The following is an 18,404-nucleotide window of genomic DNA, read 5'->3' on the forward strand; positions in this document are numbered from 1 at the left end:
TTTTATCTGTAATTAGAAGTTGATTAAATAATCATTTGATATTTTTTAGTTTTAATTTACATCGATTGGAGATTGGAGATGAATTTGATCAAGATTTCTTATTTCAAATTGAATCACTAAAGTAATTACCTTCGTCATTTTAGTTTGGGATATTAGATCATTTTGGTAATATATTACTAATCATTTCTGCTTGGAAAGGCAAAATTAAATTCGTTAATAAAAGAAATTCAGGGAAACCCTAAATGTTTATTCTATACACTAACTTGTGAATCATTATTATTGAGAAATAATATTTTATTTTTTATACAAAAATAAATAGTCTTCTTCTTTCTCTGTGTTCAAATAAATCTAACCTTTAAAATAATCTTAATAATAAATCAATTAATTTGCTTTATTATTTATAAAATCTTGGTTGTAATTAGTATAACCCAATAAAGAGTGTGTAAATAAGTAATTGAGTGAATGATGTAGAGTTGGATATTGTATTTATTAATTTTTTATGGAAAAATATTTATTTTTTAGAATAAATCTAAATGTTTTATTTCACTCTTAATAAATCTACTTAATACAATTTAAATTTGCTAAAGAATATTTCTCTTAAAATAATTTATTTGCTTGTTAATCATTGGTTTTTGAAGAGCAATCAATATTTGCTAATAATACAAATTAATTCAGATAAACCCTCTATGTTTACTTTACACTCTAAAAAATTGATTAGTCATTCGTACTAAATTAATTTATCTTAAAAAAATCCTGCCTACTTGATTTTTTTTGAATAAATAAATCTAATCTTTAAAATAATCAAAATAATCAATAAATTAATAAATAAATATTTAAATTAATTAATTAATTATGAGATAGATTTTATTTATAAAAATTTCGTTGTAAATTTGTAATGAGCAAACCCAATAATTAATTAGTGATTGGCGTAAAGTTAGTTGTTGGTTGTATTTACTTAAAAATTTTTTGATGAAAATAATAATTTTGTAGATTTAAACTAAATTAAATGTTTTTTTTCCTTATATAAAAACAAGATTGATTGGCCAGCTATGTATGTAATTAGAATAATTTTCAATTAACATCATTCAGAAATTTCATTATTTTTTATTTAAAAAACATTTTTTTAATTCATATTTAAATTATTAGTGATTTTAGTTAAAATAATTTATTTCTTTCTTTGCTTGTGGTTCATGAATTTGTTAAAATTTTTATTTTAATTAAAATTAATATTTAGTTTTTTTTGTAAATTTGGAAATAAAACTTAAAATAAATAAATAAAATTCTCTAATACATTTATTTATTAAAGAGAGAGAAAGATAATAAATAAATAAATATTTTTTGAAATAAAAATCCTTACGACTAAATATAAATATTAAAATGCAGCTAGCTATCTAGCCAGCTAGCTAGTTAGCTCTACATATAACTAATACAAATCTTAATTAAGAAGAGAAGAAATTAGTTTGAACAAGAATATGATTTCAAACACAGTTATAGGTTTCTTTCATATTTGAGACTTGTAATACATCTGTGACATGGGGCATTAAAGTAGATTAATTTGGTTTTAAACAACCAGTTGACTAACTAACAGTTTTACCATTAATTGTAACATCGTAGTCAAAAACGACGTTGTAAGCGCAAGTGTTTGAGGCTAAAAATTCCTTTTTAGTGCGTCCATATAAGAAAGTAAAGCAAGAGAAATCTTCAAGAGGGGTATTTCTTTGAGAGTTGAAAGTGTAGATAGTGGCCACTCCCAATACAGAAATTAAAGATATTAATAATACTGCAGTTAAAGTTTTCATTTTAATCAATTTTTTAATTAATTTTTTACAAAAAATACTTTATAAATATAGACTAATAATTATTTATTTCTTTATTAGAGAGAGAAATGCTTAATTAATAAAAGAATTGTTTAATAAGGCATCAAATAAAGTAAATCCTATTCTATCAACTATTTTAAAATCAATAATTAAATCAAAATGATTTCAATAGTATTTCAAGCCTTCAAAGACAAAAACAAGCAAACATTTAAATGTAAATAAATATTAAACCAATAAGAATAACATAAAATGTTTATCAATAGAAGCTCAATCAAAAAAGTAAAGAAAAATTAGTAACTAACTAAATAATAAACTAAGTAATTTTTTTCTTTAATCTTACTTAATATACAAAATTAAGTGATAAGAAATCAATAGAAATTTTCTAATCTTTTAGTTTCTGTTTGTCTGTCTGTATTAAAATTAACTCTTTTCATTTTTTTGAAATCAAAATCTTTTTCAAAAAGATAAAATATTGCTTGTTTATTCATACTTACTTACTTACTCATTTATTTATTTACTTATTATTAAAATGTATTAATCGTAACTATAAAATTCAAATTAAGTAAATATTTACTAAAACAGAAATTATTTTAAATCTTTAATTCAAAAAATTAATTAAAAAACAAATATCTATCTTTTATAAAAGATTATTTTTAACTAACACCCTTTTTATTTATAATTAATAGATAAACAAACAAACCAACCAATCCTTTAGTTTTAAATAAGAATTACCAACAAACAAATAAATAAAAAATTGTTAAAAATTAATTATTAATGAAAAATGAAAATTTAAATTTATTTTTTGTATTAATTTTACTATTTTCTTTCAAGATTTGCAAGCATTTTTTATTTATAAATTTATTTTCATCAAATAAATATTAAAAAATAAAATTTAAAATGCTAAAAAATATATTTTTGATAAAAAATTGACCATTCATTAATTAATTATATTTGCCAATTTAATAAATTGCATTATCATTCATTAATACACAGATCAACATTTACTAGATTTGAAACCGAATATTTAGAAAAGACTGGTGATGTTAGGAATAGTAATAGTCTCACCAGGTTACATACACTTAGTAGTTTATTCTGAGATAACGTCATCAATATTGATTTAGAATTTGAAAGAGACCTTTTAATCCCAGCATTAGTTGACAGCAAAGAATTCTTGCTAAGTGGTTTCGTCAACATCCTAACCTAATTTTAAGGCTAAACAATCGTCTAAGTTAACCTTTTTTTCTAAGGGAGCTCTATGATTTAATGTGAATAAAGTAGCAACTCCTAAGAGAGAAACTAAAGAAATTAACAAGAGAGGAGTAATTCTCATTTTTTTGTATTTTTTAATTTTTAAAAGTATCTTTTTTATTTACTTTTTTAATAATTATATCAAATAATACAAAAATTTATTTAAAATTTGAGTTTAATTTATTTTATTCTAACTTTAAAGTATTTAAAAAAAATTTCTTTTTTAGAAGGGCTTAATAAATTAAGAATTCAAGCTCAAATTACCTTTTGTATGCTAGCTATTTTTTGCAAGAAATCTTTTTTTCTAAAAAAATATAAAATGTAAATTTTTTAATGAAAAAAATTTTTTTTCTTATTATTTTTCTTGATGTAAAATTTTAAGCTATTTTGAAAATAGTAGACAGATAGAACTAACCAGATAAATTAATAAATAAATAAAAAAATAAATAAAGATAAAAAGAAAGCTTTTGATTGAATTAAACATGTATTAAATGTAAATAAAAAAGAAGAACAAATTAAAAATTTAGTTTTTAATAAAATTTTAGTTTTGTACAAGAAATAAATTGATGAATCTAAATAAAACAAAAATGATGATTAAATATCTGTCTATTTGTACTTATCTATCAAAATTATACTTAATAATATATAATGATTATTTTATGAATTTAGAAGCTAAGTACTCCTTAGACTGATTGCCATTTATTTACTCAGGTAGCTAAAATTAGGAAGAGAAAAAAAAAATTCAGTAATGACACTTATTTTAAATATTTTTCAACTAATTAAGTTTTTCATAAAAGAATTATAAGCATTTCCATCATAAGAAATATTTTGATAATAAAAAAAATTCACAATATGATAAAATTATAATTTAAAAATGGTTGTTATGGCATAATATTATATTTAGTTAAATATCTCTTTGGATAAAGTCACTTATACTGAAGATACTAATCATAAGAGGAAGAGATCCATTGAATCAAAAATTCCTCCATCCATTAATTCATTTTAGTTTTTGTTCAATAATTTTAATTTTTTGAGAAAAGAATTTAAGTTTTTATCATATGAATAGAAATATTTTGATAAAAAAAATGATAGATAATCTAATTTTTAATACACAAGTATCATTCTTATCTATTAAATATAAATATAAATAAAATAATTAAAAAAATGAATAATAAAAATAACATTTAATAGAAATAATTACATTAGGTGATTGATATAATTTAATATGTTTAAGTTGTATGATTTTGGTTTTTTTCACAAATTTATTTTATGTAAGTTGTAAAAATGTTCAAAAATACAGAAATACTTTTTCGAGAGATCATAAAATAAAAATACTTTTTTAGAATATAAAAAAATAAAAGAAGCGATTTACAGATAAAATAATAATGAGGTTTCAATAACCTATTGTTGCTAGTTTCTTTAGGTTTCTTGCTAAAGCTACATAGATTTCTTAATCTACAATACTGGGATTCTAAATGAAATAGAAATTAAAACCAATTAAATTTTAGTTATTAATTTTTTTGAGGACTTGCAAACATTGGCTTCTCGCTTATATCACTCTTTAAATTTTTAACACAGAAATCTTAAGAAACTAATTATATACTAATTTATTAGTATTTTATACTGTTTCTTCAAAGAATTAAAGGCTTGGGTTGTCTACTATGCAGAATACTTCTTAGAATTAATTGGTTTTATTTTAGAAATATTTGGTTAAATACTTAAAACTTTCAAAGTCATCTTAATGTTTTAAATGAACTACTACCTGCTTCATTTATTCACATAAACTAAGTTCGGGATCTTCTTCACAAAGTAAAGGACCTTCCAACTAAAAGAAATAATTATTCTAGTACTAGAATCCTATATCTAAAGAAAGTTCCCAAGAATTTACAAATTGGCTTAATAAAAACCTTCTTTTTTACTACTCGAAATCAAATTTAACATTTTTACTAATTTACTACAATCTTTATTAAGCTTTTATGATGGTTGATATGCCAATTTAATCGTCTAGTGCCAAAGATATGTCTAATTATTGCAGTTTCTCTAGCTTATAAAGGTTTTCTAGAATTTAATTTAGAGCTTTTTCACTTAAATAAACCTTTTAACTTTTTATTGTCAACTCTTCAACAACAGTTAAACTTAAAATAATATCGTTAAGCAGTTTTTCATTATATTCAGGATTAGGTTTACCTGCAAAAGTAATATCCAACTTCTTTAATTTATTTAGGAATTAGTATTATTTATCAGAATTCAATTCAATTTCTTATTCAAAGCAGACAGAAGGACATTCGATTCTTAGTGAAGTGAGATTCATTAAATTTTTTAAATAATTAAAACGGAAACAGTTTTAATTACTATTCCAAGAATTTTCAAATTTAACTTAAGGAAAATAAACAATTTCTAACTGAGGCAGAGCTTGTAAATTGTTTAAATTATTTCTAAATTCATTCCAAAAATGACTTTCATCACTGTTGTAATAAAATTTTCTCAAATATTTAATTGAAGTTATCGAGAAGTTGTCATTTTCAGAAATTCTTTTTAAAATAGCTTGAAATAAGCTATTAACACTTTCTTTGATTACTTCTGCTTCTTCAGAGATTGAAATTACAGTGTAATACTAGCTACCTTTTTGTTTAATCCATAAAGAATCTGGCTATTTGATGGATTTGGGAAATTTGCTATAAGCCTGAATCATTTTAAACTAGTTTAATTGTCCTAAAAATTCAAAGTTAAGACTTGTTTTAGGTATTTACAATTGACAATATTATATTGCATCAAATAAATCAACTATTTGGTTGTTTTACAAAAAATTTGAATCTATTTTCACTTTCAGATTTTAAATAGCATTTTGCTTTTAAAACAAAGCTTTTAAAATGCTAAAATTTAATTAAATTCCTTAAGAAGGTTAATTTTCTTCATTCTCAAAATCCGATTTAGTTCTTTCATTTTTATCTTCTTCTTCTTATTTGTTTTCTATCTAATCGAAGATTAATTCTAAAGTAAATATCTTATAAGTATAATTAATTAAAGGGGAGATATACTTCTCAATAAGACACCCTTAGTAATCTTTAGAGTAAGCAGGATTTATTAAAAGTTTAATGTGAGTAGATTAGGACAATTACAGTAAAGAAGTTAAAAAAATTTACTCATTTTATTTATGAAATATTTCAAGAGACAAAGAATTATTATAAATTGATGATATTTCCTTGTTTTCTTTAATTGTATCTTAAAGAGAGAAATTTCCTTCTTTTAATTTTTTGATTTAAAAGCGGTGCATTCCAGAATAGCCTTAAGTATTTACACAAGCTTTTTTTAATGATTTCATAATAGCAAGCTTTTCGTAAAGAACTATATAATTCTAAAGGGAACCATTTTTAGTAGTGAGTTTGAAGTTCTAAAGTTTTTCTTGTTTTTACAACACAGCTAGCATGTTAAAATGATTTTCTTCCAAGAGGTTGCTTAATTCATAGGCTTAATTATGCATTAATTCTAGTCCTGTTAAACAAGAGTACTTTGTTAAGAAGTTCTTTAAAATTTTTAAATTATTTAACTCTCCTGCTTTAATTGAAAAGAATACTTTTGTTTCTTAAGTTAGTTACAGTATTTACTCTAGTCCATTAATTTACTCTAATCCATTAATCTAATCATATTCTTTTTTAGTGAAATTTAACTTAAATGTAAAGCTGTCTAGATTAGAAGAATGATTAGTCTAGTCTAAAATCCTCTAAACCAAAGATTACTCCATGCCTCTATTAGGGGCATTAACAGTTATGTGCTTGATATGTCTAGCCTGAGCTATCTAGAATATAGTTTCATCAATACTATTTTTAAATTTAGGTTTCCAACAGTTTATTTCAAATTTAAATCTTAATAGAGACAAATCTTCTAAGCTTTTCAAATAAAATTCATTTTATTTATCTACTGATCCACTCGAATACAAAGTTAATTCTTCAAGTTTCGGAAGCTTTTTGAGGAAATTAATAAAGTTATTTAATTGGTCTTAAAAGACTTATAATGGTTTTTCATATACTATTTTTATTTTTTTTAACTCTTTAAGTTTAGAAATCTTAGATCCCATAGCCATATAACCTTCGTTTCTCACATTACTAAATTTCTTAAATGTCATTTTTAATTTTCTAGCGTTGGAAAACTTCTCAATCAACTTAGACAATTTATTCATATCTTTATACCCAAAGCTATCATTTTATATTTGAATATTCAAATTTATTATTTCTCCTTTAAACACGTCTATAATCTGATGTATTTAAGAAATATTCTAGTTCTAAAAGTTGCTGCTTATAATGAGTATCAATTCGCTATAATTTTTCTGGTATTACTCAAATTTTTAGCATTTTTGTTGAACTTTTAGTTACATTTTTTCAACTAAATAAAATTCATATAAAAAAGCTTTATTTTTATTCTATTCAATAAGTTCTTTCAGAATTTCTAGATTGTATTCGATTTCTTATTTAGTCCAACTAAAAAATTCAAAAAAAACCTCCTTGTTTGATTCAATTTTTCCTTAATAGGTTTTTAGATCCTCTTTTTTTATGTTTTTGTTTTGGATTTCCATTTTCCTTTAATCAAAAAAATATCTTTTTATGAATTTTAATTATTTAATTGTTAATTATTTATCAATCAAATTTTTTAAAATATTGAAATTTTAATTTTGTAGATAAAATAATAATTGAAAATCAATTCTCAAATTGAAGAGAATTATCTATCAATCGTTTACACTTAATCCTTTCTTTGCTATGACAATTTGATTTTATCCTTATCCCTATTAAATAATTGTAATAGACATATTAAATCAAAAAATTAAATTATTTCTTCCTTCATTAATTGTAGGAGGTAACATAAATTATTAAATACATTGATATTAAATATTATAAAAGAAAATTCTTTAAAATATTTAGCTGATTATATATGCATAATAGCTATCTACATAAATAAATACTTTATTTTTCAATTGAAACTAAAAAATAAATTTTTATTTAAGAAACTAAATATTTGAATTTCTTATTGAGGTTTAAAAAATTCTCTAAATATTTTTAAAAAATATTTGCAACTTTTTTAATAGATTGTTTTTTTACATTTCTATAAGTTCTAAACAGTAAAAAGAAATCTCAGTGTATCAAGATATACTAATACAAAAAGGTTTTATAGTATTTATTTGGCCAAAATAATTCTTTTTTTAAAATTTAATAACTTATCTAACTAACTATCATTCTCTACTCTAAGTATGATATTTTTTTATTTATCCTTTTAATTTATCTTATTTATTGCCTTTTATCAAGTAAAATTAAAAGTCATTTTTCTCAAAAATTTTCACAAAAAACTTTTCATGAGAATCTTTATTTTTTATTTTTACTAATTGCTTTTTGTGTAAATAAAACTTATTCATTTAAAAATTTATAACCAGGAAATGTAAAAAGTAATTTTACAATCAATAATGATTTTTTTGGTTTATATTTGAACAAGCTTTGCTAATTTATTAACTAATTGAATGAATGACTGACTGACTGAAAAATTAACTGAACAACATACTGAATAAATGATAGATAAATAACTAGATTACTTTTCTTTATTATAAATTTCCATATTTTATATTGTTTGTAAGTAAACAAGAAAATACGGTTTTGTTAATTGAATAAAAACTGAAATGATTTAAACAAACTTTCATTAATTATTAATTTATTTTGATAATTTTTACCACTGTATTAGATAAACAAAATTAAAATAATAATTTTAGGAAATTATGAAATGCAAATATTTTTTTGTTTGAAGTAATTAGTTTTATCTACATGATATAAATATAAAAAATAGAGATCGCTTTCTTTTAGTTATGAATTATTTAAATAGAGGTATGCTTAGTACCAAAATAATTTTATATAGCTAGCTATTTTATAATGAATGAATAAATGGTTGATGTTTGTTTCTCATTATACGATTTGGCTGTTAAATTCTTCGTTAATTTTCTTGTCTTTGAGGAAAGCATGAACAAAATCTTTATAGTTAACTAATTCTACGTTCTTATTTACATTATCTACGAGTTGGATTTCTTCTTAGGGTTCTTTAATTTCTCTAACCATTTATAATTCAACTTTTGGATAGGTGCTCCAAGTTAAGGGAGTCCATTTACCTTTATTTATATTTATACAATTATTTAAAATATTTTTAACAATATATAAAGCCTTTGCAATCCTGATTTATCTATATCATGTATATTATATATCTATCTTTGTATTTATGCATGTATGCTTGCTTGCCTGTATGCAAGTATGTTATAGTAAGTTAAATAGAGTTTAAAATTAGCTTTAATTCAAGAAAAGCTAATTAATTAATTAAATTAAAAATGCAATTTAGCATGCATACTAGATTATAATATTATTAATTTATTCAGTGCAAAGATTTTATTCTAAATATTAGTTACCCTAAATAGAAGGTCTGGCAGTGTAAACCTTCTTACCAGCAAAAGGGAGAGCCTTTCTGCCAACTATTAAATAAAAATATTTGAGCAAAGTAGAAAATGCAATAAATAAAATAATAGATATAATTCTAAGAATATTCTTTTCAATGATTTATTTTGGGCAAATGAAATTACATGATTATCTTGCTCTATTGAATTCATCTAAAATATCATCTCTTTCATAATTCTTTAATGAAATATCCTTGACAAATCCATTTATATATTAAGCGCTCAAGAAGGGATGCTTATTTCTTCTCATGATAAATTCAAATTAGATCTATGGGTTCTTAACCATAAATTCTTTAACTGTATCGCTATTCATGAAGTCTCTAACACCCTTGCTGCTACCTTAAAGAAAAAATATAAAATAGATTAATCTTTTTTGATTCTCAAAATCTCCAATTAATTTTTACCTCCGAAATCGCAAAACTAAAGTTGAATTTTTCTCAACTAGAAAACACCTCTTGAACACATTTATATATATGCTAATTGATTGATTAATTAATTATTTAACTTATTATTTTCTTTTAATTTAGTTATCTAAATATAAAGAAATCTAATTAACAAAATAATGAATCTACCTTTACTTCTTTTTTGTTTGTTTGTTTGTATGTATGTATCTATATATCTTTGAATATATATGCTCCCATACATATTATGTATGCACTGATATTCATTTTTTTGGATTGCTTGATTACCTCTGATAAATTTTTAATTTAATAGAATCATTTGAATTAAAAAGATCTCTTTTAATAAAAACATACATTTTTAATTATCAGCTAATTATAACAAACTTTTTTAAAATATTTCCAACAAATCAGATTTATTTAAATTAAAAAATAAGCATCAAAAAAAACAATAAAAAATTATTCTAATTAATTGTAAGTACTTAGCTTGCTTGTTTACCTTTTATCAAAAAGTAGAGTAAAAAATCAGTACAATTAAGCTTTCGTTTGACTATTCAGATAAAAATATTGAATTTTATCATTTATTAAATAATCCATATTGATCTTTTATTGGCCATAAAGAAATTATATTAATGCTCTATTGGTGATGAAAGAAACAATATTCATTTTTAAATGCAAAAAAAGAAGTTTTATTCATATTCTTTATTGATGATGAAGGGATTTTCATTCAAATTTTACTTATGATGAAAGGAATTGTATTAATGTTCTATTATTAATGAAAAGAGTTATTTTCATTTTATATATGCATAAAAAACATTTATTCTTATTTTATATATGATAAAGGCAATTATATTAATATTTGCTCTATTAATGATGAAAGCTATTATATTCATATTTGTTCTATTAATTATCAAAGGTTTTATTTTATTCATTTTTTATTTTCAAATAGTAAATTTTATTCATTTTTATTGATAAATTCATATTTTATTTATGATGAAGGGATTTTATTACTACCCTAAAGGTAGATGTTTAAAGGAATTATTTTCACATTTTATTTATTTATTTATACAGATGATAATAGGAATTATTTTCATATTTTATTGGTTAATTCATGATTGAGAGAGGTGTCTTTAATTCAATTTAGAATAGTGAATGTGTGTTAGTTAAACTGATTGGATTACTTCTTTATTTTTCTATGAAGATTCACAAAAAACTTAAATGAAAATCCTAAATAAATACTTAAACTATGATTTATTTAAATGAAAATTGAAGTTATTTTTTAAAGCTTAGAGAAAAAAATACTGGTTATATGTAAAATAGTATAAAAATTTTATTTTAAATATTCAATTTTGATCAAAGCTTAGGTTGTTGTTTTTCAGGGTAATCACACTTTATGATTACTTTACCAGTGTTATCACCACCTATGAGACGTCTAAGCCCACGAGGAGCAGAGTCAAGACCGTAGAGAACATCTTCTGTGTGTTTGAGTTAATTCTTGGAAATAAGATTACCGAGGTATGCAATAGCTTCTTTGTATCTCTTAGCATAATCCATAACTATAAATCCTTGCATTAAACCTTTCTTAATAATGAGTCTTTGGTAATTCTTGATTGCATAGGGTTTAGTTGAATTGTAACCAGATATGGCACCACACATAACAATTCTGCAGTGGTCTCTGACAAGTAACAAGCATAAATCCAAGATTTCACCACCAACATTATCAAAATAGACATCAATACCTTTAGGGCAGTATTCCTTCAATTTCTTAAAGATGTCATCCTCTTTGTAATTGATGCACTCGTCAGCTCCTAAGCTCTTTACAAATTCACACTTATCCTTTGATCCAGCCATACCTTTGAATTTATTTTAAAATGATTTAATCAAACTTTGTCTCTTTTAAACATAATTGAAATCATAAATAATATTTTTATTCTTCTCCAATAATATGCTTTAAATTATCTGATTAAATTGATCTCTTTTTATATGAGTAAGTAAGTAAATAAGTTAATAGATAAGAATCAGCTACAAAAATATAAAGTTTTATTCTATCAATAAAAAGTAAATGATGAAAGAGTTAATTAATTACCTATGACTCTTGCACCAACTGATTTAGCTAATTGAACTGCAATTTAACCAACTGCACCTGCAGCAGCACTTACAACTACAGTTTCTCCTTTTTGGGGTTTGCCAATATCAAACATGCCAAAATATGCAGTAAGACCATTTGTCCCTTTTTTATAAATAAATTGATTAAAAATAGTTAACTTATTTATTTTATTATTTAATACCTAAAACTCCTAAAAAGTGTTCAGGGTTAGGATATTCCTTGGGAACTTTCATTAATCCTTTACGATCTAGAATTAAGTATTTTTACCATTTCATCAAACCTAAAACCAAGTCTCCTTTGTTGAGATCAGGGCTTCTTGAAAAGACGACTTCACCGATGCAGCTAGCAGGCATAACATCACCAGGATTAACAGGGTCCATGTAAGTTTTAGCACCACTAATCCAAACTCTCATACTTGCATCGATTGAAATGAATTTAACTCTTACAAGAATTTGATCAACTTTAACTTCGCTCTCAGTTGGAGGCTTGCCATAAGTGATTTAAAAGCAGTCCTTCTCAGGATATTCTTTTCCTGGGCGTGATTCAAGGACAATTTTAACGTTGTATTCCTCTTCCATTTTAATGAAAATGCGCTATTTTAATGCTTTGCTTTTTTTAGTTGTTAAATAACTTTTACAAATATTTTAAATATTAATTTATTTAATTGATTGATTGATTGATATATTTAGGATTGGATTTTTTTGAAGAAATCTTATCTGATATCAATAAATATAATAATAAATAAATGACGTATTTTTTAAGTTAATTGAATTCTAGATTTTAGTAAAAGGTTCTATTTTTTGTAAACTTAATAAAGCAGAATCTTAAAAAATACTAATAATTTAATATAATTTCTTTCAATTTGAAGCTGGTTATTTTCAACATTTACTATTATTATAAATTTTAATAAAGTCTTACTAAATTCTTTATTAAATTTGCAAAAATTTAATTTATTTTTAAATGATTTAACTAATAAATATTAATTAAGTCAGCCAGTCAGTCCTACTATTGACATTTTAACAGAAAATTGGTATTAAATAATTACTAAAACCAGTCAATTTTTTTATATTTTTTCAAAAAGCATTTAAAAAAGACTTTATTTGTTTTATTTATTTAGCAAGAAAAGTTTATTTGGATTTGTTGAATCAAATCCAATAGAAAATAAAATATAATCCTGCCAAGAATTTTTTAACTTTAAAATGACTTTTCAGAAAGAAAAAAAAAATTATTAATCAAATTGTCTATGATCAATCAATCATATTTATTAGATTGATTTATTTAAAATAATAAAAACTAATTACTTAGAAATTAATTAAAATAAAATAATATTCTTTTGGCTGTGATTTATTTTAGATAAATGTATGTGGATTGATTATTAATTTTCTATATCTATTATCTATGATAAATATGGATTATTAATATTCAATATCTATTATTTTGTTAAATTTTTTTATTGTTATCATCTATATTTATTTATTTGTATCAACTATAAAATTAGCCAAAAGAAAATATAAGATTGAATAATAAATAGACCTGCTTGATAAATATCTATCTATCTATTGATAGATTTTTTTTTGATTAATAATATTATAAAAATCATTTAGGTAAATTTATTATGAAATATAATGATATTTATAGATGAAATGTAAATTATTTAAAATTTATATTATTTTTTAGTAGTTGCCTTTATTATTTATCCTTTCTTATAATTTCAATCTATTCAATTGATCTATTATTTATTATTATAGCAGCAATAACTACTGACTAACTATTTATTATCAGCACAGCCTATTAATCACAAATCCTAATTATTTTTATACTGATTTATTTTACTTTAATACATTTCAAATTTAATTTATTCACCTTAAAAAAGTTTATTTACTTTGAAGGAAATTAATTAAACATGCCAAATGTATATTAAAATTAAAATACATATGAAATATAAATATAGTTAGATACTATCTTTTGTTTTGAGTTGTTTTATGAGAAAAATAAATTAATAAATAAATAAATTATAAGTATGTATGTGTATGCGTGTGTGTTTATATGTTTGCTTGTCAAAAGTATTTTCTATTTAAAAAAATAAATAGTTGATATGTGTAATATAAGCTAAACAATACTATAAGGAAAATAGATGCGATATCTAAATTATTTTCAGTCGTTAATGTGACAATGCTACCAAACAAGCAAGCTATAGTAACTAGGTAGAGAAAGAAATAGCCAGAAGATTTGGCTAGCTGCTTGAAATAATATTATAGTTCTTTGAATTTGAGAAGGTTTTTGAGGAAGGGCGTGTCAAAGATGATATTGAAAATAATATTAAATCCGACTATTGTTGTGAAAATTCCGTTTGGAATTGCTTGAAAAATGTTGAGAGACGAGAGAATTCTATGAGTGTAATAAGGAGGAACTTTAAAAACCATTGCAAGTATTGATAGTAAATGTCCTAAGCAAAGAAGCAGAAGCACATTAAATAAGCCTATGAATTTTAAAAGATTCAACCAAGAGAGACTTTCTTTGTTTTAATTGAAATTATTAATCTAATTGTAAATCTTAGAGTGAACATTTAACGATAAATTTACTCCCTATCCACCTAATATGCTTCTTCTTACAATACTAGTTCTTTTATGATAATTCTATGAAACCCTGTTGACTGCATTGTGATTAGCATCTTCTTTATAATTATGGACTACTATGCTTTCATTATTCCTTGTGTGAATTGGATTGCTACCTTACTACTGATTATCAAACTCTAGATTTTCATGAATGTGTTTATCAATTTTACTTTCTTGTCCGAATCTTTCATGTCTTATATCTTAAGGATGTTTTTCACTAAATTCGTCTTCCTTTTCATGAAATGTGAGAATAGCACTGCTTTTACGAAGAACTGTAAATATTTTTATCAAGGTTACAACATTCAAAAACCCGAAAACACAAATAGCTGCATAAATAGCAATCCTTAGAATAAATTGACTATTAAAGTGTGAGCTGAATTCGCTTATTACAAAAATATGGACAAAAGCACCAACTATCTAAAGTAAGTAAGCAAAAAAATAAATGTAGCTTTTTGCTTTTTCCCAATTTGAGTTTTTTAAAGATTTTTTGAATTTCAAATCATATTTTAAATCAAAAATCCAAAAACAATATTCGACTTCTTTTTTCATTTAATTAATCTAACTTATATTTTCTTATTCAACTTCTACTTTTTTGTAATTTAATTATTCTTTTTATCATTTTCAATCTCTACAGTAAAAAGGCTTTTTATTTGCTAAATTAATTCAAAAGTCTTTCTAAAACTGTTTTTAATATTACAAATCTATTATCTACAAGTAAATAGATAAACAACAAACAAAATTCAATAATTTTTCCTCTTAAATATTCATCAAGATGAAAGTTACTATAAAATAATCTATTTAAACTAAAGGTTAATATAATAAATTCATTTTTGATTTCAATTAAACAAATCTTTGAACAAATATATCCGAAAAAACCTTAAAAATGCTTGATAATTTTCAACATAATTTGATAAAATATATTAATTATTTATTATTTTATATTCTCATTGCTTACTACTTTTAATTGTATATATTTATTTTCATTTACCTACCTACCTAACTAGCTACTTATTTATTTATTTATTTATTTATTTATTTATTAACTTTATAATTACTTTTTATTATTGATTGATTAACAAATAATTATTTTTTTAAAGCATTAAAACATTTATATTTAATATTATTTAACCAAAAATAAATTATTTTTTAATTACAAAATAAATGGATAAATTGTAAAAATTATTATTAATTAGCAATTTCAATTAATTCCATTCATTAATATTACATTAAAAATTGAAATCAAACTCATAAAAATTAGTGATTAATCAGAAATTTTATTCAAGCACATATTTAAATGAACTAAAGTTAATGCTTTGTTGCAATAAGTATAATTTAGACAACTTTTAAATATCTGTTGATAAATATTTGTAGATAGATAGATTGTTGTTATTAAAAATTATTAACACATTTTTTAAATAAATTTATTAATTTATTGATAAATTGGTTTAAATCTCTTTAAATTCGATCAATAATTTAGCTAAAATGATAATTAAATGATGAAAACTGAATTTTATTTTATATTTTATTGCTTGTAAATTTTGTGAAGATAAAATTAAAAAAAATGATCCTAGATAATACTATGGTATTTGCTTAAATACTTTGTGAAATCCGAGATAGTATAGTGGTTAGTATTCCTGCCTGTCACGCAGGAGACCCGGGTTCAATTCCCGGTCTCGGAGCTTTTTTTTTATTTAGAACAGTAAATGCTTGAAAGTTAATTAAGATTGAGAAAATAAATGACAAAAAATTTTTTATAAAAAAAGCGAGAAAATATTATAAAAACTCATGAAAATCTTGCCAAAATATTAGATATAGCTGAAGTATTGTTTTATATTTGGTGATTTACATTTCTAAATTATTGTAAGCTATTAATTTTGAAATACGAAATATTACATACCATCTATCATAAAGTTATGAGGTAGTCCAAGGAGTATTTTTAGAAACGAATCTAAGTTACAAAAATCTGATCAGCTAGCAAATTTTCCTAATCTAAATGAATAGGAAGTAAGAAAAATAAATAAATAGAATAGTGAAAAATTATTTATAGTCAATTAATCTTTCAATAAAAGTCCTATATATCAATCAATAGATAATAAAATAAAGAAATACCAATACAAAATTTTGAAAGTTTTAAATACTTAATATGAAGCAAAAAAAAAAAAAAATAGTAGTTTAAAAGAATTAATAATCAGTTATAAATATTTGAATAAAGAATATTGGTATATATTATTTATTATATATTATGGAATGAATTAATAAATAAATAAAGAAGTTAACTAATTAATTAACTAAATGAAGTAATTTTAAATTTATTTTATAAGTTGCTTGTTTGTTTGGTTAAATTAGGTTATATATTTGTTCAAAAGCATTTTCAATATATTCAGAGGAGAGTAATCTATCAATTTTTTTGCCTGTATTGTATTTTTGTTGATTTCATAAGAAGATAAAGAGAATAAAAGTGACCATTATTAAGGTTATGACATAAATGCTAAGAGAGAGCCATAATTTGGTAGCTTAATATAGATTATTAAGGGCAGAACTAGCTTATTCCTGAGAAACTACATATGCAATTATAATGTAAAAATAACTAAAAATACAAGAAATAGCTATACTGGCATAATCCCTCAAAAACACCATCAAAAAGATCATGGAAATCAGGTGAATTACAGCTATCAAAATTTAAACTATATAATCTTTTTAAATATTCAAAAATGAATATAAAATAATTATTAATGTATCTCCACATATATAAGAGAGAAACATCAGAGTCAGGTTTTATAACGAACTATTGTCGATAAAAAAACAATGAGAATAAATATACAGATATCCCTAGCTAAGATATGAGAAAAAAAATAACACTAATATTGAGGATGTTTTTGTTTCGTCGTAGTAATAAAATCTCAAAAAGCAACAAAAAGATACAATAAAGGCTACTGTTAATCCTATATACTCGCTATAAGTGTAATTTTTTATAGAAGAAGCTATATTTATCGACACAAGAATGACTAACACAACTAGGCATTTGAATAAAAATATCAAAAAACTTGTTTTTCTATTTTTATACTAATAGCTCTGTTAAGAGTATCGTTAACTGAATCCCAGACTGCCCTGTCTTGCTTAGCTTTCTTAACTAATTTTCAGTTAATTTGTGATATTTTGATAACTCTAGATACTGTTTTATTATTAGCCACTATCTCGTTCTTATTTTTCATAATCATCGACATCAACAATTTGTTAATTAGAATTACTTGTTAGTAATGTTTTCTCTAAAGACATCCCCAAATTTTTTAATATTTGTAATTATTAACATTTATTATATAATAATTAATTAATAGGATCATCTGATCCCACAAACAAACAAACAAACAATTAATTAATTATATTTAATTTCAGCTAACTTTTTATATTAGTCAGAACTTTACTTGAGAATCAGAAAATTATCACAACCTAATCATAAGCATAAATTTGATCAAATTTATAAGATTTTTAAGCTGCACAGATAGATTTATACATACATATCAAATAAATTCAATTAAAATTTATATTTTTCATATTTATGTTCTATTTTTTTTATTTACCTTTAATAATCTATTTTTCAAGGCAGGTAAATCGAAAGAACCTAATTTGTCTAGCTTAAATTTAAATAATTTTTGTTTGTTTGTTTGTCTGTTTACTCAAAATCGAATAGTAAAATGTTAATTTGATAAAATAAAAGCATCCATTATGCCAAATAGCAAAATAGTT

The 18,404-nt window shown here is 22.4% G+C and overlaps 9 protein-coding genes across 9 annotated transcripts; 2 read left to right on the forward strand and 7 right to left on the reverse strand. All coding sequences in view use genetic code 6, as the record gives it.

The window, feature by feature from the left end:
• Positions 1-1,478: 1,478 nt before the first annotated feature.
• TTHERM_00016240 (transmembrane protein, putative) lies at positions 1,479-1,799 on the reverse strand (the record flags this gene model as incomplete). Its single annotated transcript, XM_001008404.1, has 1 exon — positions 1,479-1,799. One exon carries the CDS (start codon positions 1,797-1,799, stop codon positions 1,479-1,481), a length of 321 nt encoding a protein of 106 aa, XP_001008404.1.
• A 1,012-nt stretch (positions 1,800-2,811) lies between these two features.
• TTHERM_00016250 (hypothetical protein) lies at positions 2,812-3,147 on the reverse strand (the record flags this gene model as incomplete). The annotated part of the gene is made up of 1 exon (XM_001008405.1): positions 2,812-3,147. One exon carries the CDS (start codon positions 3,145-3,147, stop codon positions 2,812-2,814), a length of 336 nt encoding a protein of 111 aa, XP_001008405.1.
• A 3,236-nt stretch (positions 3,148-6,383) lies between these two features.
• TTHERM_000016269 (hypothetical protein) lies at positions 6,384-6,878 on the reverse strand (the record flags this gene model as incomplete). The annotated part of the gene is made up of 1 exon (XM_012795705.1): positions 6,384-6,878. One exon carries the CDS (start codon positions 6,876-6,878, stop codon positions 6,384-6,386), a length of 495 nt encoding a protein of 164 aa, XP_012651159.1.
• Positions 6,879-9,001: 2,123 nt separating this feature from the next.
• Positions 9,002-10,005, reverse strand: TTHERM_00016270 (ribosomal protein L51/S25/CI-B8 domain protein; the record flags this gene model as incomplete). Its single annotated transcript, XM_001008407.2, has 4 exons — positions 9,002-9,204; positions 9,496-9,558; positions 9,667-9,879; positions 9,945-10,005. The coding sequence occupies 4 exons, from the start codon at positions 10,003-10,005 to the stop codon at positions 9,002-9,004; spliced, it is 540 nt and encodes a 179-aa protein (XP_001008407.2).
• A 1,286-nt stretch (positions 10,006-11,291) lies between these two features.
• Positions 11,292-12,623, reverse strand: TTHERM_00016280 (zinc-binding dehydrogenase family oxidoreductase; the record flags this gene model as incomplete). Its single annotated transcript, XM_001008408.3, has 3 exons — positions 11,292-11,791; positions 12,025-12,168; positions 12,227-12,623. The coding sequence occupies 3 exons, from the start codon at positions 12,621-12,623 to the stop codon at positions 11,292-11,294; spliced, it is 1,041 nt and encodes a 346-aa protein (XP_001008408.1).
• A 1,217-nt stretch (positions 12,624-13,840) lies between these two features.
• TTHERM_000016298 (transmembrane protein, putative) lies at positions 13,841-14,515 on the reverse strand (the record flags this gene model as incomplete). Its single annotated transcript, XM_012795706.1, has 1 exon — positions 13,841-14,515. The coding sequence occupies one exon, from the start codon at positions 14,513-14,515 to the stop codon at positions 13,841-13,843; it is 675 nt and encodes a 224-aa protein (XP_012651160.1).
• A 214-nt stretch (positions 14,516-14,729) lies between these two features.
• Positions 14,730-15,032, forward strand: TTHERM_000016299 (transmembrane protein, putative; the record flags this gene model as incomplete). Its single annotated transcript, XM_012795707.1, has 1 exon — positions 14,730-15,032. The coding sequence occupies one exon, from the start codon at positions 14,730-14,732 to the stop codon at positions 15,030-15,032; it is 303 nt and encodes a 100-aa protein (XP_012651161.1).
• Positions 15,033-16,221: 1,189 nt separating this feature from the next.
• On the forward strand, positions 16,222-16,501 carry TTHERM_00016300 (hypothetical protein; the record flags this gene model as incomplete). The annotated part of the gene is made up of 2 exons (XM_001008410.2): positions 16,222-16,359; positions 16,424-16,501. The coding sequence occupies 2 exons, from the start codon at positions 16,222-16,224 to the stop codon at positions 16,499-16,501; spliced, it is 216 nt and encodes a 71-aa protein (XP_001008410.2).
• Positions 16,502-17,093: 592 nt separating this feature from the next.
• Positions 17,094-17,936, reverse strand: TTHERM_000016319 (transmembrane protein, putative; the record flags this gene model as incomplete). Its single annotated transcript, XM_012795708.1, has 1 exon — positions 17,094-17,936. The coding sequence occupies one exon, from the start codon at positions 17,934-17,936 to the stop codon at positions 17,094-17,096; it is 843 nt and encodes a 280-aa protein (XP_012651162.1).
• Between the last annotated feature and the right edge of the window lie 468 nt (positions 17,937-18,404).

The sequence above is a fragment of the Tetrahymena thermophila genome, assembly GCF_000189635.1.
Source record: "Tetrahymena thermophila SB210 genomic scaffold scf_8254803, whole genome shotgun sequence".
Taxonomy (NCBI): Eukaryota; Ciliophora; class Oligohymenophorea; order Hymenostomatida; family Tetrahymenidae; genus Tetrahymena; species Tetrahymena thermophila.